Here is a 22118-nt window from a genome sequence, read left to right on the forward strand (position 1 = left end):
TAAATCAGTGGGGTGACAGAACCCCATAAGTTACTCAGACCGCCAAGATATTTCCTTTGCACAGGCACTGGTACAGACATGTCCAGCTTTTGATGAATGGAATCAAAGCAGCAAACGTGGCTTGTTTTTTGGGGGGGGGGAATGGAGAAGCAAGATTTGCTTTTCTTTGCAACGTTTTTGGTATTTCTCTTGACCAAACTGGAGTCATTTTCCCACTGTTTCCTGCCTGTTGAGCTATTAATGCTAGATTACTTCTAAGAAATGAGAGAGGAGGCAGATAGGGATGGATTATTTATTTATGTGATTAATATCCTGCCTTTCTATCCCTAGGGTACTTCAAGGCAGTTAACAATAAAAAGTGAACAAATGAAAAGAGTTAAAATCATTACTCAGAGTAGTTCAGAGGGAAGTGGACTGGCTGAAAAGAGGGTCTTGATTATAGAAGATCTGAAGACCTTTCTTGAAAGTAGGAGGGGGAAGAGCCTCAACATAACTCTCAGGGAAGGCTTGGACATGACAGTGTGTGGCATGACGAGTTTGCAGGTGTTGTTGGCTTCAAAATATTTAGAAACAATATCAAACAATGGGCTCCCCCATATTTTCAACTAGGACACCTGAGGGAAAGTGGCAAGGGCTTCTTTGGGAAAGATGGGGGATTCCGTTCTGATACTGAAACCCAGTTGCTGGTCTGAGCCATATGCTTAAAAACACTCTCTTCCTTTATGATACTTGGTGGAGGTCTGCTCTTGGCGACCATTTGAGTCATAACCAATATTGTTTTAGAACAGGGCTAAAACACACAAGATGATGATACCAGCTCTTAACATCAAGTCCAAACAAGTCATGATGTGAGTAAATTGATACCTGAACCCCAAAATCCTTTTCTTGACGAAAAGCAGCTGTGTGGGGAGGAGTGATTTGAGACAGGCTACAGATGAATTCCCCTCTCCTTTACCGTAGCCCCCATCCACTCCCTGTTCTTGGGCTCTTGGTTCTAAGGAGGGAGAAAGGCAGAACTTGGTGGAAGTATCACAGTAATTGTTCTCCCAAACAAATGGCATGGGGGAGGGAGGAATTTGGAATAAGGCAACCCCATGGGAAAAAAGATTAACCTCAGCCTCACAGGTTCCTGCTGCTGCACCATTGTTCTTATTTGTAGCCCCTCCCAAATATGTTTAGTCAAAGAACAATGTATTGTGAGATATGTATGGACCTCCAGAACATGAAAAAAGAATCTTTTACTCTTCAGAAAAAGGACTTCTGTCTAAGTTCAGTGAATGTCCCTGAATTAAGAAATTCTTTTTCCCTCTCCCTCTGTCCTTACTTGTATTTGACCACAGCATAGTCGTTCCTTGACAATAGCCATTCCCACTTGTCCCCACCACATTGCCTTCATCTCATTCCCCAGTCCATCAGTGAAACAGGCTTAAGTCATCCTTAACTGTACTGTACTGGTACTAAAGTAGTGTTTTTCTCTTTGTTCTGATACTGTCCAGCAGCATCCTCAAGATGTGTCCTATGTATTACAGTTCTCCAGCTCTTGATATTAGAAGCAAAGTAAGGTGAGCAGTAGTATAAGTTATCAGAAAGATGCTTATTATCCAGGCTGATACAGGTCCATCCCCTTCCTGCTGGTTCTCGGTCAGGCTCTTCTGCCAGTCACTCCCTGAAAGAGCTGGACACAAAACTTGAAGCCTGCTTGATATGTTGCTGTTGCCCGAATAGCATACATAACATGAAATAGCTGAAATAGCATAACAGGGTGAAATAGGAAGAGTGAAATACTGCCCTCCCCTTTCCTCATTCTGCATTTACTTCCAGAATACAAAGGAATGGTTACTATGTAGAAAAGGAGAGAAAAGGGAGAAAATTTTCAAATAAAAGTGATCTCCCTTAACGACCACTGAAAGCAACTTGGCTCCATTTGTGATACTTGGTTTGGTTTGTTGTTTTACACTTGATTCAACTTTATTATGACAGAATGGAGCTTAGGAGGTGAGCAGTAGACAATGCAGCCTGGAGACCCTGGCAAAATCCTGGTGCCGGACCCAGCCAATTTCTGCTGCAGAGCCCTGATTGGCAGATGTTTTTTCTGTATGGTGACATGCTGAAAAGGAGGGCAGCAACGCTGGAGGACTCAGCCATCACTTTCTGCCTAGCCTGCACTACATACACATAATCAGGACAACAACATTCGAAATAGACACACTAGAGGCAGGACAAGGATCAGCTATGGGGTATAATTTTATGCTGGATTTTTGTGCAGGTTCAAGGCTGGATGGAGACCAATGTAACTCAGCAGTGGGTAAAATTCCTCGACTTCATTCTTGGAGGAGAAAAAAAAAAAGGTCATACAAACATACTGATAAATTCCTTCTATCTTCTTGTAACATTGAGTATCAATCCTATTTTGGCATTTTTTTCTATCTCTGAAATTAATTCTATGCACAATTAAGCTATTTATAGATATAATTTTAGGTTCTCTCTTTGTATTCCCAAATTAACATCTTCCTTTATTTATATTATTCCCCTTGCTTATTCAAAAAGTCTAGCTTTATTCACAGTTTTCGACATAACATCAGGAAAAAGATGGCCAAAACTTGAAAGACAATGGATCAAATCCCAAATTAGTTTCAAAGCTCTCTGGGTAATATTGGACCAGTCAGTTTCGCTTAGCTAACTTGCCTCACAATTTTCAAAGGTTATTTTGGGGATAGAGAGAGAACTGAGCTTGGAATGCTTTGAATTACAAAAAAATGGAGACTAATTACATTAATCAGTCTTTACCAAATTTAACTATGACTAAGTTAACTACCTTCATTGTGCTAACTCAGCACAGGAATTCTGGGAACTGCAGTTCCAACACATTTGGAAGATGCCAGTTTGGAAAAGGTTGTGTTAAGCAGGTTTTATTTGGATAAATAAGTGATGAAGTGAATGCAGTTACATTAAAGTGTCATTTTGAAGTTGATTCATCTACTCTATATTTTCCATGCTTCAAATCACGCCTAGAGGTTGGGCCTCTGATTATAAGAAATGTGCTGGCTCAGTTCAATCGGGACAGGGAACCATAATATTTACAAATCCCCATGCCCTGGTCTGCCCTGGCAAATCTCTCCAGAGTTGACACTGTAGCCTGAAAACAAGTTGCTGCTATCAGTCCCCTTACGCAGGAGGGGTGACCCTTCTGCTTCGAGGGTTCTCAGGAAGGTAACAGAGCCCTTTTCCTGCTTCACTCTATCCCATCCTTCACAATTTGCCTGCCTCCTTCTTTTGTTTTGTATGGAACTGCTGACAGCTCTCGGTCATAGCAATATGTTTTGAAGAATCTGGTGCTTTGACAATTGCTAAGTCCCCTGATGTCATTTAACCAGAAGCCATGTGTTGGGGAGAGAAGCAGAGAGTGCTCTGGGTGTCAGGCCTCTGGCATGACAAGGGAAGACCCCAGGGGCTTTACTAGGAAAGTAGTCAAGGAGTTCCCTGGGCTCGTCCCAAAAGGCCATTCTCTCAGCTGGGCCCTGAAGATGGGTGGGGCTAACTCCATGTATGGGAACTAAAAGTGGAGGGCACAGTTTGGGGTTAGGTAGAGAATTGCCTAGTTCATCCCAGATGGGTCTTTCCCTGAAAAGAGAGAGAGAAGGGCTTGCCAGAATGATGAGCTCAGGGCTATTTTGAGGCTTCCCCCCCCCCACCGCCCACTCTTCGTGTTAGCAACCTACTCTTTAATTTCTAAGCAAACAGGCAGTTGCCACTAGGACATTTTTGCCTGGGATGCGGGCTACGGCATGGGCAACATGCTTCCTGTTTACTGCTCATTGCTCCTCTGGGCTAGTGGGGCGGGAGCAGCTGCTGCCAGGATGAGGCCACAGAATGTGAACCAGTAACAGGTTTCCAGGAGGTGCTGCGAATGTGTTGCTACTTGGAGGAGTCAGCAGTCCAGCAAATCAGAGCAAGAGTGGAACTGAGGAGCTGGATGAAAGAGAGCTGTGGGATGAAATCAAGGACAAAGAATGTGGAGCAAGACTGAGTCATCTAACAGGTTGCAGGTTGAGGGCTACAGTAGTGGGTACAGCCTGATCATCTGCCTGATTCTAAAAAGAGAGCAACCTTGAGAAGATAGACAGTGGCACCATTAAAGCAAAATGTCAGAGCATAAATCTATGGCTTCACTCAGCAGGATAACTAGAAGGTCCCTCAAAGCAAAAAGAACTTAAATGTATCCATGTTTACATGATACATTTATCCATGGTTAGCATTAACTGGGAGCAGCTCTCTAAAGAATCTGAGAGGAGTCTTGAACATGCCTACAAAAAAATTCTAGAAACTGAACTTGGAATATTCTGCATGCAAGGTTTACATTTTGTCACTGAACCACACATATTCTTAGCACGTTAAAAATAATCAATGTACCCAATAATACTATTATCCCCAAGAAACTGAAGATGGGGGGAAATTAACCATATTTTCCAGAGATATATTTGCCGTGGGTGGGATAGGCATTTTAAAAAAAACACTAAGGAGAATTTCAGTCTCCAACAAAATATCAACATCATAGGCCAATCAGTTTATGTTAGCAAGACATTCAAAAGCTCTGCTTAACAATAGGATGCATTTATGACATCTCAGTAACATCCTGGAAATATCCAGTTATTGCCCATGAAACCAACCCAAATACAACCAAAATATGACGATGGCTGCTGATGACTTTATCTCAGTAAGGTTGCCAAAAAAACTGCTGGATTGCAGATGCCAAAGGATCTTGCTTGTTTTGCTTGGACATCTATCCCAAAGTTCTTTCCTGTTGGTACCATTGGAAGTGATGGTGCTCAGCAGAACATGCACTGAAGGAATGGTAGGCAATCTGGTAGCCTCCAAATGTTTTGAACTATTACTCCTATAATTTCTTGAACTGGTCTTTCTGGATAGGGCTGAATGAACATAGAGGCTAAAACGTTTTAGGGACAGCATCAGATGGCCTCTTCTTATCCTAAAGAGGTTCTAAGGCAAAAAAGGCTCTAATTGAACTAGAGATGCCAGACAAGTCTACATTTTCCTTTCTTCAAGATCATCTCAGTGATTTAAAAAGAAACAAGTTTCATACATATCAGATGCCATGGATTATCTTTGCTGGTTTTGGTTGTGAAGCGCAAACCATGGTTCTGATAACAGCCACTCCTTTCAGTGGAATAACAATTCTTTTCGAGATTGATTATAGTACAGATTGTGATTAATTTTATTCTTGTTGGACGTCAGGCATATTGAACAACAGCATAAAGAAGAAAGTTGCTAGCAAGAACTAAAATAAGAGTAGTAGTATATCTCAGATCTCTTACTTAGTGGCTCTTAGCTGTCTAGTGACCAATCTCCAATTTCTTCAGAAGTACAACTAGCATTGCTATGCTATCAAGTGGGAACACTTGATGTTCGTGATAAACCAGAAAGAAATCCACCATACTTCACACCTACTTCAAATGTATCTATTGTGAGGTAGTTGTGAGACTTCTTTGGTTATAGGGCAGGGTATAATTTGAAAAGTAAAATCAGTGACAGGTGGTTGATGAACACTTTCTCCACCATCTTATTCTCACCTTTAACCCTTTTTTCCAGGCCACATGTAGAGGGCTCCAAGTTGAGGAAGATTGTTCTATCGCAATAATAAAGTTGCTGCCATAAGCGCAGCAGAACTCCTATATTTGCAAGATGTTGTTAGGTGAGGACGAGTATAGCTGTGTCACATAAATTCAGTGGTGTTGAATTAATCCAGTGAAGAACAATCTAAGCAAACAGGCTGAGTTTGCATAACATCGTAAGTCACCAGAAAAGGGGTGGGGGGGTGAGGGGGGGGAAGGTTACTACTAGAAATTAAGCCTAGCATTTTGTTACTAGCTTTGTAACTGACATGGTTAGCTTATATATGCTGACTTTACAGGAATGGCCTCTAATTTGATTGGGAGAATGTATGTATAAATATAAAATGGCACCAATCAGGATCTTTTATCTAGTTTTATATGTTTATAGAGTTTGTAGCCATTGGACTGGTCCATAGGCAAGACCACAGAGGAACATGGGACTCAATATGTGTTTGAAAACGGCTTCCATCCTCGGTTATTGGGTTGTAATTAGGGATGGAAGTGGAGCTATTTCAGACAGCAATGCAAAAGTGTTGGATGCTCTTTGGGTGCAGCAGGGTCATTCTGGGAAGAAGCACTTTACCAGGGCCACTAGATCAGGGAGGTAAAGATCCAGATGGCCATAAGGTGGCAGCAAAGAGATACAGAAACAACTACAGTACTGCCTTATGTCATCTGGTGGTTATCTGGATTTCAGAAGCTCAGATCTGATAGCTCTGCAATGTCCCTAAAGGCCATCTCCTCTTCATCCCCTAACCTTGCAATAGCCTTTCACAGTCTGCTTTGTTCTTCTGATGGTCTGGTTACTCCATGAGGTCCCTGATTCGGGGCCACTCATCTGTGAACCTGCAGGGAGGTGGGGAACTGGATCTTCCATCCCTGAAATGTGAACCATCCCCCTCCCCCAGGGTAACGTTGCTTCTTCCCTTTCCTCTTGCAAAACGCCTCCCTGCCCTTCCTACTGCTTGGGCGCTGACGTCTTTAAGAGCTGCAGAAACCCAACAGGTGAAGCATGCCCCCCCGCCCCTCCGTCCCCTCCCTGGCAAAGAGATACAGGACTGCTTTACTGTTGAGACCTTGTGGCTCCTTTGGGGTGGGGTGGGGTGGGGGGCAGAACCCTGCCCGGGAATACCCAAAAGCAGAGGGCTGGGGGGCACCTTTCTTGCCCCTCTAGGGGAGGCGTCCTCTCGGGCACGGAGACCACTGAGGCGCCCGCCTGCCCTGCCCAGATTCGTGCAGGAGCCAGAGCTGAAGGGCGGATGCCGCGGATAAAAAGGGTGGGACGGGACGGGTTGCTGGCAAAAACTCGCGCTGGCTGCTTTCTCCGCCAGGGTTTCTACAGGAACTTGGCGGTAACTCTCCTCACCTTGTGAGCTAGAGGTTTTGCAGCAGGCGGCCAGCCTCACCCCCATTAGATCCAGCTGCTGACAACTGGTTTTGTCAGGCTCGGGGAGCAGCACTTCTTCCCCTCTTTCAGTGCCTGCAGGTGAGTAACTGGCTGACAAGCCTATAAGACCACTATGGATGCTGGTGTGTGTGTAGGGGGGTGGGGTGGGGGGTGGAGGAGGAGGGGGGCTGCTTTCACGTCATTCCTTTAACTTGGAAGCATTGAATCATAAGCTGAAAATGGGCTAGATCAAAAGCAGGCTAAGCTATACCCCCCCACCCCCCAAAACAGTAAAACAACAGGCTACTAAATGCTAAATACTAATAAAATACTAAATACCTCTAACTTGTCCTGGTTAAGTACACTGAACGTGTGCATTTGGAGCCCCTGTGGAACTGGATGTAGAAAGGAGGGGAAGGAGCCCAACTTGTTCTTTAGCACAGCCCCAAGCAGTGTGGAATGAGTAAGTCAAACTCTCAGTGAAGTCTGTGATGTTGGGGTCGGTGGGCATAGGGAAATAGTGATGGGACAAGGTGCACTGTGTCTGCGTGGCTGTCCCCTCCTCATAAGCTATGCTCAAGTTACCTTTGCATGGAAAGGAACCATGTGTTCAGACAGAAATGGGGCATTCTCTGCCGCCTCTCAAAATCCAAGACATAAATATAGAAAAGCAACCAATCATTTCATTGCACTGATGTGGCAGGATTCTGGAGGAGATAATAAGGCCCCATCCTGTTCATGTGGGTGGCTGGGATGATGTGCTATTCCTCTGGTCGGCACATCCATGCATCCTTTCCCATCTGTCCGTCGGTCATTCTCCTTCTGGCAAGGGGGAAGAACCTGGGTCTTTTTAAAATACGTCCACATTGCTAAGTGCTTAATGAATAATTTACAATACATTATTATTTGCTACTCCTGTATTTTTTTAAATAACATTTCCTCCTGGTTGTTTTTATATTGTTGCTATAAATTGTCTTGTCCATTTTAAACCGAAGAGGAGTCTTCTGACAAGAAGTTCCATTGACCCTTTCCTTTCTCATGCTACTTTTGATCCAATTTCTTTGGCCTCCCAGGTATCTCCACCAGCACTGGACCAGAGATGCTCCCTCTGCAGGTGTATCCTCTTACCTTCCTCCTCCTGCTATGCCTGCAAGTACCTAGCTGGGCAAAACATCCCAAAATTAAGCTGCGCTTGGTGGGGCCCAGGAGCCAAGCAGGCGAAGGACGGCTAGAAGTGCTGTACAAAGGACAGTGGGGCACAGTGTGTGATGATGACTTCAACATCCATGTGGCAAGTGTGGCCTGCAGGGAGCTGGGCTACGAACAGGCCATAAACTGGGCCCACAGCGCCAAATATGGCCCAGGAGATGGTAAGGAGGGGCAGGAATGGAGAAACCCAAGAAGGAGTGTTGTTGGTCTCAAGCAGTTTTTAGTGCTTGCCAGATCTCAGCCTGTATACCTATTTTCAGTGCCAAGAGCTGGAAACTCACTAATAAAGGTGGTATTTAGTATGAAAGTACTCAATTATTGGTCCAGGTTTTTAAGCTATAAGGTTAGCTTTCAAGTAAATGGGCTATGTATATTCCTGTTCTGAGCACTGGGATCATGTGGACCAGCAAGATTTTACTTTGCATTGGCTCAAAGGCCACCATGAATTGAAATAAGGGGGAGATTGCATCCCATACATCTTAAAGTCTCATCTTTCAGCAAGAGACAGCATAAACGGTACTGTGTAGCAAATGGAATACTTGCAATACTGTAGGCACTTCGGCCTATGTTCACTTCAACCTCAGGTGAAATCTGGAAGTGCTAAAGAAAGGTAGAGACAAAGTCTAATAAAAGAGTAACACATTGGTCGTAGTATGCTCATCTTAAATTAAATTTCCTTCTTGACAACACATTTGTATTTAGGACAAGTATTCATGAAAGGCCAGACTTCCCACATCCTCTGTGCTCTTTTCCTTTTAGTCGAACCAGTCTATTCATTTGGTCCACCAATCTAACCTTCCTCAATGTATGCCCTTCAGATACACTAGAATGCAAGTGTTATTAGCTGTGCTAATGGGGAATGATGGGAATTGTATTCCAATTGGAGGGTACTTAGTTGGGAAAGGCTAATGTAATCTGATCTCTACCCAGATGTTACCCTTTTTCCTACACCTCTCCTGTGCCTCATCAATTATATATAAATTATTTGTTTTGGTGTGACATTCTTTGCTTGGCTTCTCAAAATGATCTATGCATATTACAAGTAATGTTTGACTTGAAAGACAGACAAGGCTTCCAACTGTAAACAGGAAGCAGTATGGCTTTTCTTAGGAAAGGCAGTGAGATCAGGCTGGGAAAAACTAAACCCAGAAGAGAACGACCAAGGCTTCTACTTTTGATCTTATGTATCTACAGGCCCCATCTGGCTGGACAATATGCGGTGCTCAGGTACTGAGAGCTCCCTGGCCGAATGTGCATCCAATGGTTGGGGGGTGACTGACTGCAACCACAATGAAGATAGTGGCGTGGTGTGCACTGGGCCACGCCAACTCAATTCTGCTACTTCACGTATCCAACTGCAGGTGAGGACCCTATTAGAGACTGGAATTGCTTCCTTTCCCTGATAACAGTTTAGAGCCAAATCCTACGTATGCACATTTGGATGGAAGTTCCTCTGAGTTTAATGGCCATGGAAATGTAATCCTAATGTGAAATGAAGATCAGTGGGACTTGTCCCTGCACTATTGAGCATATGCATTTGATTAGCTCACTTTTCATTAACAGCAATCACAAAATAGAGGTTAATATCCATTCTTTCCCTTGGGCAGGGTTCAAGAGTAGAAGAGGTGCAGATCAAGCCAATACTGGCCCGGGCCAAGTTAAACTCCCCTGTCATGGAAGGTGCAGTAGAAGTAAAGCTCCAGGGACGCTGGCGTCAGGTGTGTGATGCTGGCTGGACTCAAAACAACACTCGTGTACTGTGTGGGATGCTAGGATTCCCCCATGAAGGACAGGTGGCCACAGGATTCTACAGGTAAGAGTGAGAAATACAAGGGCTATGTATGCAATGTTATATTTGTGATGAAGAAAGAGATAAGCATGAATCAGGAGATCCACTTTTTAATGGGCATCTTATGGGGCAGCATAAGGCAACAGGTGATTTTTTATAAAGACAACAATGGTCTTTCTGTCTGTCTCGTCTAAAATTTCCTTTTGTTTCTCATGAAAGGCCTGTCCAATTCCTGTGATTTTGTGGGCTCTTTTTCCTCCCCACACACTGGCAGTTCCATGTGCTTGTTTCCTTCTGTTCATCTTCTACACTCCACCCACTATTCTCTTGCTAAATACAGTCCTGCAATGAGCAGTTATGGGTGCCAGAGCCATTTCACCATGGGGATCAGCCAAACCGCAGTGAAGTAATTATAGTGAAGACTGCGCTTTTCAGGGATGAGCAGAACCTGCACTTTCTGGCCCTAGCCTATGCATCAATTCTGTGGGACTACCACTCCAGCGTCAACTTCTAGACCATCTTAACTTAGTGTGGTGTCCTCCCAAAGTGTTAGATCACAAACATAGCCATGTTTGATGGGGTAGAGTACCCAGATTGAGAAAGATCAACAAATTCTCTGAATGCCAACATGACCTGTAGACACATTTTTCTTGACCACATTGGTAAAGAGGCACTTAAAAGTGTTAAGAGCTTTGGTCTCCATCATCTTCAAGTAGCTCTTCTTTTTCTATGGCACCTTTTCTATGATGCTTGCCATAGCTGTACAGTTTGCTTATGGGAACTTCTATGCAGATACTGAGAGATTCAGTGGTGGCAGGGCCTTTGGGGTAATGCCGTGAACCAGTTGCTATGGATAGCACTGCCACCTTTCCTAAAAGAACAAATGAGAATAGGAACAACCATTGCTTCAGTGTATTTGGTAATTCACAGAAATAAGAGTTCAGAATGAGGTTTTGTTTTGTTTTTTTAATCTCAAAATTGTCAACAAAAAAAACCTGTAGTGAAGTATCTGAGTGACATATCTACTCTTTCTGCAAGGCATTCTTAATGCTGCTGCCAAAGTCCATTTATATTTGATCTTCCTTTCAGGAAACTCTGGAATCAGAAGCTAAAGGATCCAAGGTCCAGGTAAGGGGTTGGCTCATTTTTTATTGCCTTGCAGTCCTCAATATTTGGGAAAAGGAGATTTTAGGATCTCTAGTGTTTATTTGCCTAATTGCTTCCTGTGCCTTTCAGCGGTTAATTCATCCAGTTTTAAGGCGTTTCCCCACTTGCGCCTAATGATGGTATTTACATGCTCTTTTTCTGCTGTGATCCCATGATGTTGCCATCCTTTCCTTACCAGCCATGAATGAGACAGGCTGAAGTTGTGTGTCAGTGTTAAAGCAGTATTCTCCTCCTTATTCTGACACCATTCAAGGACAAACGCAAGATGTATAAATTCTGTTAGACTTTGTCACCTTGGAGCAAAGTCAGGTGACTCCAGTGACTTGAAACAAAGGCAACAGAGACAGGATAGGGATTGACAATGAGGATGGCAAATTTCATGCTAGTACAGTTTTCTGCCAACTCAAGGATGGGTGGATAGCACTTCAGTTCACCCATGGAAAAAGCCTTCTGGAAGATGGCCAGAGGGATGATTATCTGACCAAAGGCAATAATTTCTTCCCTTGTTTTGCAGCCTGAAAAGCCTGAGCAAAAAGAATACCTTCTGGATCCATCAGATTAAGTGCCTGGGCACTGAGGTTCACTTGGGTGAATGCAAGCTGCACGTGCTTCCAAAGGCTCAGAATCCAAGTGCCTGCCCACATGGTATGCATGCTTTGGTCAGCTGCATAGCAGGTCCTGAATTCCAGCCCAGGAAAGCCAAGCTATCTAGCCATGGCAAGCCTAAACAGGTAAATGGAAGATAATTTTCCAAAGGAAAAAAATAGGGGGCAATACATCCTGGTTGGTATGCTCAAAGTATTTATGGTGAAGAGGACTGACCATGGTGAAACTATAGGATCATTTGGCAACCTCTCTACTAGGGCAAGGGCCAGTCTAATTTTCTCCCAGGATGATTTCAGATGAGGGGTTCATAGTGGTTCACTGAATAGATCCTATATAGTTGTTCTATCCTAGAGTAGCAGTGGAAAGACCAAAGGCTTACAAGAGGACATCTGTGTGGCCTTAGACCTTTCATAAAATGTTAAGAATGAGACAGGAGAACTACAAGTTAAAAACCTTAGATGAAAGCCCCCCTGAGTTTCACTGTTACTGTTGACAGAGAACAACAATTCCTCTCTTACAAATACACACTAACCCTCCCTTCTGTTTGTTAGTCCCTAATCTCTATCTCCACTCCAGCAGGAACCCAAGGTGCGTCTCCGTGCAGGTGCACACGTAGGTGAAGGGCGTGTGGAAGTGCTAATAGGTAGCCAGTGGGGCACTGTGTGTGATGAAGGCTGGAATCTACTTGCTGCCAGTGTGGTGTGTCGGCAGTTGGGTTATGGCACTGCACGAGAAGCTCTTTCAGGAGCACAGTTGGGTCAAGGTGAGTGGAGGGATGAGGTAAACCATAAACTGGGTGAGGCAAGGCTCAAAGTAGGCTCCTGCCTCCTTGCCATATATGGAAGGAGAAAGAGGATTCTGGATAAGTTATTCCTAAGAAACATCTCATGGAGTTTCTCAGAGGCAAGTGAAATCCAGAAAGAGTGACAAAGTTCTAACATACCAGAGAGAAACTTCAGGGATAGGAAGAAGAGGATGGATCTGGGGAAGATTGAATCGTGGGACCAATGTAGGATAGGAAGATCCATGTAACCCTACTGAGAGAGAATCAGGCTGATAACTGTGCATGTGGGGAGGAAATTGGGCTATAGTGTATGTGGCACACAATGTGGTGAGACTCCATCCCTATTAAGAATAACTCATATTACAGGCTTGGGTCCTATCCACTTAACAAGAGTGCGGTGCAGGGGACATGAGCAATCACTGATGGAGTGCAGATCCCAAAAAGCAGCCCAGACGGGATGCCGGCATGACAATGATGCTGCTGTCCGCTGCAATGTGCCCCAAACAGATGCACAACGTCAAGTAAGATCCAATTCTTTGACTAAAGCCCTGTATTGCCAAAGCAGGGAGTGGAATGAATAATACAAGGAGGGGATCGGCTGCTCTTGCCAAGCAGCCCAGACGAGATGGTATACCTGACCTAAGAAAGAATAAACTGTGCTTGTGTTTGGAATGGATAAAATGCTGCTGGAGCAATATTTTACTCAGGAGAATATAGGGTTCCACAACTTGGCAGGCTGCAAAGAAAAGCCACTGCCACTTGATCAATCTGAATGGCTGTTAACCCTTCATACAACCCATTACGGATTTCTCAGGAAACTTGTACCCAAGTTCTCAAAAGTCCTAATGATGCCAGCATAGCCTGGAATTCACCTATAATATGCATCATTGCATCATAATTAATCTGACCTATTAAGCCAGTTTTCATCTGTGCAGATCCGTCTGGCTGGCGGGCGCACTTCAGAGGAAGGTGTTGTGGAAGTACTGATGCCCAGGGGAAGTGCCTTCCGCTGGGGTGCCGTATGTGGAGAACACTGGGGACTCAAGGAGGCCATGGTTGCTTGTCGGCAGATGGGACTGGGCTTTGCAAGCCATGCTCTCCAGGTGAGTGCTTGCCTGCACTGTTTTCTGATAATCTTAAGTATTGAACTGCACCAGCACAAGATTGGCTTGCTTACTCATTTGCAGAGGTGGTACCTGAGGCTTCCTCTTCCAAGCCTTCAGGTTAGTCATGATTAGGCAAGGGCTTAAAGGAAGCATGGGAGCTTATCTACTCCAAGACAGGGATTTCAAATTCAGAGCCTGTATTTACTTGGTTCCTATCCCTTTGTTCCTATTCCAGGAAACATGGTACTGGCAGGGCAATGCAGATGCTTCTGAGGTGGTACTGAGTGGTGTGCGTTGTAAAGGCTCAGAACTGTCTATCCTACAATGTCAGCACCATGGACCCGTGCATTGCCCAAATGGAGGGGGGCGTTTTGCTGCAGGAGTCACCTGTACCCGCAGTAAGTGGAAATAGGAACAGTCCGGCCTGGAGATGCTTAAAGCTAACACACTGGGATCTCATATAGAGCAGCTATCTTAGGCAACACAGCAGTCCTGAGAGCTACCATTTTGCCAGATTTTGTTTTGTTTTGTTATGTTGAGGTTGAGCAAAGGAATGTTGAGAAAGTTCAAAAGATATAGTATGATGGAGGAATCTGAAGAAAGTGGTGTAGTTGGATCAGGGGTGTCAATTTGTTTAACAGTGTGGGCCTAGAAATTACACTGTATGGATTTAGAACTTCATGCTCCACTTCTCTTTTTAGACGCCCCAGATCTGGTAATGAATGCCCAACTGGTACAGGAGACAGCTTATCTTGAGGACCGCCCATTGAACATGCTATATTGTGCCCATGAGGAAGGTTGCCTTTCTGCCTCTGCTGACCATATGAACTGGCCAGAGGGGTATCGACGCCTGCTGCGCTTCTCCTCTCAGATTCACAACCTGGGTCGGGCTGACTTTCTTCCAAAAAGTGGCCGTCACGCATGGATATGGCACGAGTGCCACAGGTAGTGGGCAGTTCTTGACATACTGGGACCAGTAACATGTGCTTCTTTGTCATATCAAATTGCTGTTGCTATCTGATGCATGTGTATAATTTGAAGCTGAAAGCTGTTGTTAGTTCCTGTCGGTAGTTTTGTTCATTCATTTTTTAAAAAACAAGATGTGGTCCAGACTACTTTTCCTTTTCTAAACCTAGCCTCTTCTTCTCCCTGTGAGTTGAGGTTCACGTGTCCCACTGAAAGATATTCCACCTCAGCAAGCTCTTTTATGATGGGAGCTCAGATTGTTGCATCTGGGAAGATAGCAGTGTTTATGCTAAAGCTATCATTATGGTTGAGCATGGATGAAGAGCTATAATAGCAGCTGAGCCAAAAGCCCAGCTTAATCCTTCTACATTGCTCCGTTTCATGGCTCAGCAGATCTTTGTTTCTCGCTGCCACAAGTAGCACGAAGGACTGTTTGGCTATTATCTAGACAAGCCCATTTCTTCCAAGCCATAGTTTTATCCTGACCTACAGCAGCCTTCTGATTCTTCTTCTTCATCCCACAGACATTACCACAGCATTGAGGTTTTCACTCACTATGACTTACTGACACTCAATGGCTCCAAGGTGGCTGAGGGACATAAGGCCAGTTTCTGCCTGGAGGACACCAACTGCCCAGAAGGTAAGAGAAAATTAATGACATAGACTCAGAGGGAACAGTAAGAAAGTTAGAATCAAGTACTACATTTGCACCACTTCATAAGTACATACCATCAGAAGTATCTTGTGAGTGAGGCAAGGCCTACTCTCTGTCACCCATCTTGTTCTCTTCCATATAGGAATGCAGCGGCGTTTTGGCTGTGCTAATTTTGGAGAGCAGGGTGTCAGTGTAGGTTGCTGGGACACATACAGACATGACATTGACTGCCAATGGGTAGATATCACTGATGTGCCACCTGGGAGTTACATATTCCAGGTAAGTCTGGGAAGGAAGTCTGGCTTGGTTTGAACAAAGAGGTATCGTCCCTAACAACCTCCTAGGCATGAATTTGGCCCCTATTGTCAGTTGCTTTGTCATAGATATTTTTTTTTTACTAAAACTGGTAATGGGGACAGAGAAGAAGATCAGAAGAGAGCAATCAAACTGAACTATAAGCCATCCTTCCCTTTATCTTGCCAGGTTGTTGTGAATCCTAAGCAGGAGGTAGCAGAATCTGACTTTTCCAACAATGCCCTTCGCTGTCAGTGCCAGTATGAGGGACAACGTATCTGGTTGCATGGATGCCATACAGGTATAAACACAACAGAAAGCCTTAGCCGTGGTTGGAAGATAAACCACATACCACAGGCTGGAGATACATACTGCCCTTTGGCATTGTTAGCTGGGTTAATATCCCTCCTTTCTTCTTCTGTCTGGTTTGCAGGTGATGAGTATGGTGCCAAGATAGAGTGGGATGAGGAAGCACAGCAAAGACTGAGCAGCAACTTTGTCTAGGCAAATACTCTAGAAGCAGTTGGGATTCTCCAAGGAACCTGGATCTAGATCTTCTCACAGTTCAACCTGACAAGGGCTATGACAGAATCCAAGCAGATGCTGACTAGCACAAGAACTAGACTCTGCAGAAAGGTTCTTTCAAGGCCCACTTCCCTCCCTGCCATTTGCCCTGGATTGACACACACACACACACACACAGCAGCACCACATCCAGACTATATGGCCATGCTGTGGCTATCACTCCTTTGCCCCACATTACACAGTCCAGCTTGTCTGGTCCGCTTTCTCTATTTATTGAGCTTGGCAGCTATGGTCAAATATGGGACTGAAATGACCTGATGGGGACACTGCAGTCTTTCTCATGCCCAGCTAAGAGAGTAGCATTGTGGCAAAGAGGAGCCATGCTCTTGCCTTGCTGGCAGAAGGGGTGTGTGAGTAGCACAGCCCAGAAAAACTACCTCAACCAGCTCCATCTGCTGACAAGTTTTATCTCAGGAGCCTGGTTCATCTCAAGACACACCAAGGCTGTCTTCTTTTCTGCCCCCACATTCCCCCTGCCCCAAAGGCATACAGCAGGCAATATGCCTGTAGGCCCAAGCCTCCACTCCCCACCCTTACCTCTGGTGCAGAAGAGCTATTGTCCTGCCATGAGTACAGATACCTCCACATCCAAGAACCCAAGTCAGACCAAAGGATACGGAAAAGGCACCTATGAGCCCTCCTGTAAGAAGGCACCAGCTGGGCCATGCTATAGTTTAAATATTAAGAGGTTAGGGAAGTGGAGCGGTATTATTAACTATGGAGCTAGTAATGTGCAATGAACTATGATGGCTAATAATAGGGAGGGTAAAATGCTATTTGGGGATCACTTGCTCAGGGAAGAATCACAAACCTCTCTCAAGAGAAACAAAAGGTGCTATTTTGTGCCACATTTTGTGGAGTTTGACCCTGCCAATAAAAGGCTTTTTGAACCACATAATAATGTTCATGGCTGAATGACAGAATGCCCAGGTAGACTTTCTTGTGGCATCCACTTTTTCTATGTGAGTCCAATTGACAAAGTCAAGCTGAGAAAGAAGCATGGAAACAGCACAGCCAATCAGTTAGTCAGTCTGCCTGCCTGCCAGCCCGGAGTAGGGAAGTATTGCTTCAGAAGCAGCAGCATTAGACTTGCCCAGGATAGCAGAGGCTAGTAGAGTGGAATGCCTCAAATCCCAAGGGAACATTCACAGATCTTCCAGTAGGAGGCAAGCCATGTGCCTATGAGGGAGAAGTCAGGCGAAAGAGTTGGTCATAGCAAAGTGGCACCTGCCTCCCTCAGCCAACTCCATTGCAGTGTTCATCCAGGCAACAAATAAAGCCTGGATGTAGACAGGAGCTTGCAATCCATCAGGCATCGTGGGAAGGGAGGGGGCAGCCCTCAGGCCCATGTCAAGGAAGGAAGAGGAATGGATGGGAGTGATTTATGCCTGCCTGCAGCCAAGCCAGGATTCAGTGGCCTTATTGATCTCCAGCATCACAGTGGAGTTGTACCATGACTATAACCTCCCCCTAGCAAGCTTGCTTTTCCCTTACCTCACAACTGAGCTCAGCTGGAGTGCTCACCCTCATTTCTAATCCTGTCCTGTAATGGATTAATAAGCAGCCAGAGATTTGCTAATCTGCCTGGCCTTCTTTGTGAGGAAGCCCAGCTTATTTCAGAGTGAATTTGCTGAACCTGAGGAAGCTGGGGCAGAGAAGCATTCTCTCCTTCAAAACTGGAAGAAGGATGTGGGGTGCAGTGGGAGATGAAAACAGCTTAGCAAAGGCCAACCCCTTCTTCTCCTAATGCCCCTTCAGAAGCTCCACTTATTGGGAGAAGCACCTGGTCAGAGAAATGCTGATTCTTCCAACCTCACAACTAGCAAAAGTTTATATTAGCCAAATAGTAGAAACAGAGTCTTCACAACAGTGTGGCTCCTCCTCTGCAACAACTCTTTTAAAAAATGCTACTGGGCTGGTGGTAATGTATTTTGTGTGATCCGGGTCAGGAGATTTTTATTTTTCCAGGGCCTGTGGCAATTCAGGGTGGACACTGATTCTCATTATTTGAACTCTCAGCTGGAGAGAGAACTGACTGGCTCATGGGGTTCTCTGGGCTTCAAGACAAGAGAATTGAAAACAGCTGAAGGGTGGCTTCAATCTGGTTCTGAAGAATTGGTGTGGAAATGGAGTGAAAGTTGAGCCATTTTGAAGTGCTCTGTCTAAAATGGCTTAAGCTTTGACAGATCTGGATGTGAAATTCCATTTCATGAACAGAAGAAACAAGTGAAATTTGATAAACTCTGCCTCCTTTTCTCTGTCTCTCAGATTGACAAAAACAGACTGTTCAACTTGGACCTTAACAAACCTTGAGAGGGTGGGAAGGTGGCCTGGACAAGGTTACATAGGGCAAAGAAATTGCCTTGAACCAGTTTGGTTAATTAGTGTATCAAGTTCAGGGGTATCTACACTATAGGTGGGCAATCTGATTCTATTCCAGTATTGGAGAAACTAAATCCCATAATCTCCATAATTAACCAATAAAGATTTATAGAAATGGTACTCCACAAGACCTGGATGAATCAGATGCCTGCCTATAAGGACTGGCAATATTTCTCCCAGGTAGTGGGCATAAGCATCTCCCAGTTTATATAGGGACAAAACAACTGATGATAAAACCTTTTGCAAGCAAACATCTTACTGCTGTGCTGTGGCCCTTCCTTTCCAAAATGAAAAATCCTAAAATTGAACTGGCTTTCAAATTTTAGTAGCCAGACTTGTTTGTTAAGGATCTGGGATGAAGGTCCTGTATGCTGCAAAGGATTTAAAGACATATATCCTATGCACCAAGGAGCCTCAATGCTGCTCGGCATCAGTGAGTAGTGATATGAAGACCAGCCTCCTGTTAGAGAGAGGGAGAAGTCCATTTCATGTTACATTGATAGGAAGCAGCACTAAGATGCTGCAGAACAGAGTTGTGCATGTCTGTTGCCTTTAGGAGCTATAGATGCTGTACACACCAATGTAATATTTTGTGCATGGAATGGAGAAAGATGTCATCTTGCTTTTCATCTCAAGAAGTGTCTTGGTATGGTCTTTATTCCTTAGAGTACAAGCAAGACTTCTCTGCAATTCTGAGGAAGACAGTAAAAATGAAAGCGAAGCTCTCTTCCTGGAAAACAAGTCTATCTTTCCTGATTTTTCTCATGCAGAACCCCAGAGGTTTCTGGAAAGCAATTTGAACACCTTTGTACATATTATTTTAGCTGCGAATATAATACAAGTTCAATATTTATTTGTGCAACCAACAGTGATTACATTCTTAGTTAGCTTCTTCAGCAAATTTTCTCACCAGGTTGCAATTCATGGGGTGAGTAATTTTTCATGAAATATCTTGTATGCACAACTACAGACCTCCATCTTCCAATGCTGCAACATCAGACTGATTCTATCTTCTTAAACTTCTCATCTCCTTTGATTTTTCGTCCTCGTCATCATTTGTATGGTACGTAATTTATGTGATCTTCACTCCGAAGATTAAATGTCTCTGGTAGATGGACCAGACAGGCATAGGGGAAGCAGAAATAACTGAAACGTGGGGAACAGGAAGAGTAAAAGAGAAATTGATTGCAATCTACAGGATAGATTTAGCAGAATGGAAGCTGAAGAGAACCTTCATGGTTTAATGGAGTGCAGAGGCAAGAGGGTAACCATATTTGAGGCTTACATGGAACAGAAAGGGCATGGAAGAACATAGAATTCATATTCATTATATGACATAAAGTCCTCATCTATTAATTTAATGACATTTCTCATGCTGAGGTGTAAAAAAAAAAAAGGTTAGCACCTCATGTCTTCACTTGCTCAACATGCTCCTTTCCTACATTTTCAAATGCATCATCTCAAGAAATTATTTCCCTGCTTCTTCAGTCATTTCTCCTTCACTTCCAAACTTCTTGCACAACCTCTTCTTAATCATGTGCAGACTCACTTTGCCCACTTAATTCTCCATTTTAAGGCATTAGAGTATGCAAAAGATTTCTGGTCTGAATTATTTGAGTTTGAAACACCCCATTTTAGGCTCAAAATGGCTGCTCCAACTTCACCAAAACTGTTCTGATACTGCTCTGACCCTTATAGAAGTGTTCAACCATCAAAACCCTTGTTTCAAAATTAAGAGTTTGTGAGGCTTTTAGTGTCATTAACTTCACACTATTTCACATCTGTGGCTGTTTCCAGATAACTGCTAGCTTTATCAATCAAAAGATATCATCCAGTTATTCTATTTTTCTTTCCTTGACAGATTTTCTGGGGGAAAAAACTGAGAAGTGGTGGAGGACAAGATGTTGTTGTCTGGATCCTCCCATAAAATTTGGAATGTGTGGCAAGATGATCAGGCGGTAAAAGCTTCTTCTGGATGTTCATATGTGCCTGGTACTCCTGCAAAGATCACTTAGTCTGTTCTTATTATTGGTGGGGCAACATCCATCCAGCTTTCATGCCTGAAAGCAATTCCAATAACAATATATGTATACTTGGACAGGGAAGAATACTTAATTTTTCCCAGAAAGAAAGTACTATATTTTAAATGGCTGGAAAATGCAGTTGTTTCCCCAAGAGAAATGCAGCCACGAAAAGACAAGTGAGGATTATATACAACAGATGAACAAGAAATGGAAATTTATCATGCAATGAACAAGGGGGAACTGAATTCCACTGCAATGAATTACAGTGATTCCTTAATAGGTGGCAGAAATCCAAACTCTCATTTCAGCTAAGAGATCTGTGCTTAAATATCCTGCATTTTTGTTTTATACTGATTAGCAGCCCCCAGTGGCTGCCCTGAAGGTCAGAAAAGTCCTTTGGTAAAGACTATTTAACTTTTTTTCTTGTCTAAATATACAGTGAAGCTGTGGTTAGTTCAGGGTGCCCTAACATAAGTTGTATGTTTATAGCTGCTTTATGGAACTGGAAGATTTAAACTGAGGACTGAAGAAATTAGGAAAGAGTTCGGCATATCTCCCCAGAGGATACCTAGTGCACAGACATCCAGTTCAGAGAATACGTGGTAGGAACCTGTTAGAGCAATTTGATGGGTCACTTACCTCATAAAGACTTTACTTTTAAATTAGAAATCATCCAGGTACTGAACTATTCATGATTGTGGACACATTTCTCAAGTTTGATGTTCTTCAGCATACACATTAATTAATTAATTAAATAGATAACTCCCATCATCCTACTCAGTGTAGACAATAATAGTGCTGGCAGGGGACAACAAGAGTTGTAATCCAACACAACCTGAATGTCACTAAGGTTAAACAAAGCTGATTTCTTGTACAATTCAAAAATGAATATAGAGACTTGATTCAAACAGTGGACATTGCTTCAATAACTACTTTTGAGTAATAAATTGTTCTTCAAAATCCCAACAGAGTTTGAGATTAGCTAAAACTCCTGAGAAAGAAGCACCTGAGCCACAGGATCATAGCAGAGGAGAGCGGGCATGATGGCCAAACCAGAATCAGCTGGACCAGATTTTCCAAATTTCTGTCTTGGAATGTGCAATAAGCACATTCAATTACTATATTCTGCTATTAACAATGGCCAGTATTCCTTAGATCAGTGTTTCTGTACCTCAGCAACTTTAAGATGTGTGGCCATTCAACTCCCAGAATCCCCCTTCAACTCCCAGAATCCCCCAGCTCCCATTCTGGGAGTTGAAGTCCACACATCTTAAAGTTGCTGAGGTTCAGAAACACTACTTTAGATTATTGTTGTTCTAAAGTGAACACATCTAGAAACATACTGCCATTTTAAAAATTATTCTTGCTTTGAACCAAATTGCTGACTCTGTATTAGCATATTTCTACTCCTCCCACCTCCACTTCAGGAGGGCTGCAGTGAGGGAGGCCTCAGAATACGAATCCTAAACATGGCTGCCACTGATCAGTGCCTAAAAAAAAAAAATCAGCTGCTCACATAGCTTTAGGCCTGCAC

General features: G+C 43.7%; 1 protein-coding gene across 1 annotated transcript; it reads left to right on the top strand.

Annotated features, from left to right (window-relative positions):
* Positions 1 to 8031: 8031 nt before the first annotated feature.
* Positions 8032 to 17113, top strand: LOXL4 (lysyl oxidase like 4). Its single transcript, XM_088132147.1, has 14 exons — positions 8032 to 8387; positions 9421 to 9587; positions 9834 to 10039; positions 11105 to 11143; positions 11697 to 11913; positions 12365 to 12551; positions 12939 to 13093; positions 13508 to 13675; positions 13914 to 14076; positions 14380 to 14623; positions 15169 to 15284; positions 15442 to 15578; positions 15783 to 15894; positions 16027 to 17113. The coding sequence occupies exons 1-14, from the start codon at positions 8117 to 8119 to the stop codon at positions 16095 to 16097; spliced, it is 2253 nt and encodes a 750-aa protein (XP_087988273.1). The 5' UTR covers positions 8032 to 8116; the 3' UTR covers positions 16098 to 17113.
* Positions 17114 to 22118: the final 5005 nt, after the last annotated feature.

The sequence above is a fragment of the Python bivittatus genome, unplaced genomic scaffold (genome assembly GCF_059951505.1).
Source record: "Python bivittatus isolate LINGU-HERP-01145 unplaced genomic scaffold, Pbiv_v1 ctg000980_np1212, whole genome shotgun sequence".
Classification (NCBI taxonomy): domain Eukaryota; kingdom Metazoa; phylum Chordata; class Lepidosauria; order Squamata; family Pythonidae; genus Python; species Python bivittatus.

Excerpts from the sequence above, each read along its gene's own strand:
- LOXL4 (XM_088132147.1), top strand. The coding sequence starts at position 8,117 with ATGCTCCCTCTGCAGGTGTATCCTCTTACCTTCCTCCTCCTGCTATGC. Across the intron at positions 9,588-9,833 it reads CTTCACGTATCCAACTGCAG|GGTTCAAGAGTAGAAGAGGT; the intron begins GTGAGGACCCTA and ends TCCCTTGGGCAG. Across the intron at positions 13,094-13,507 it reads AAACAGATGCACAACGTCAA|ATCCGTCTGGCTGGCGGGCG; the intron begins GTAAGATCCAAT and ends TCATCTGTGCAG.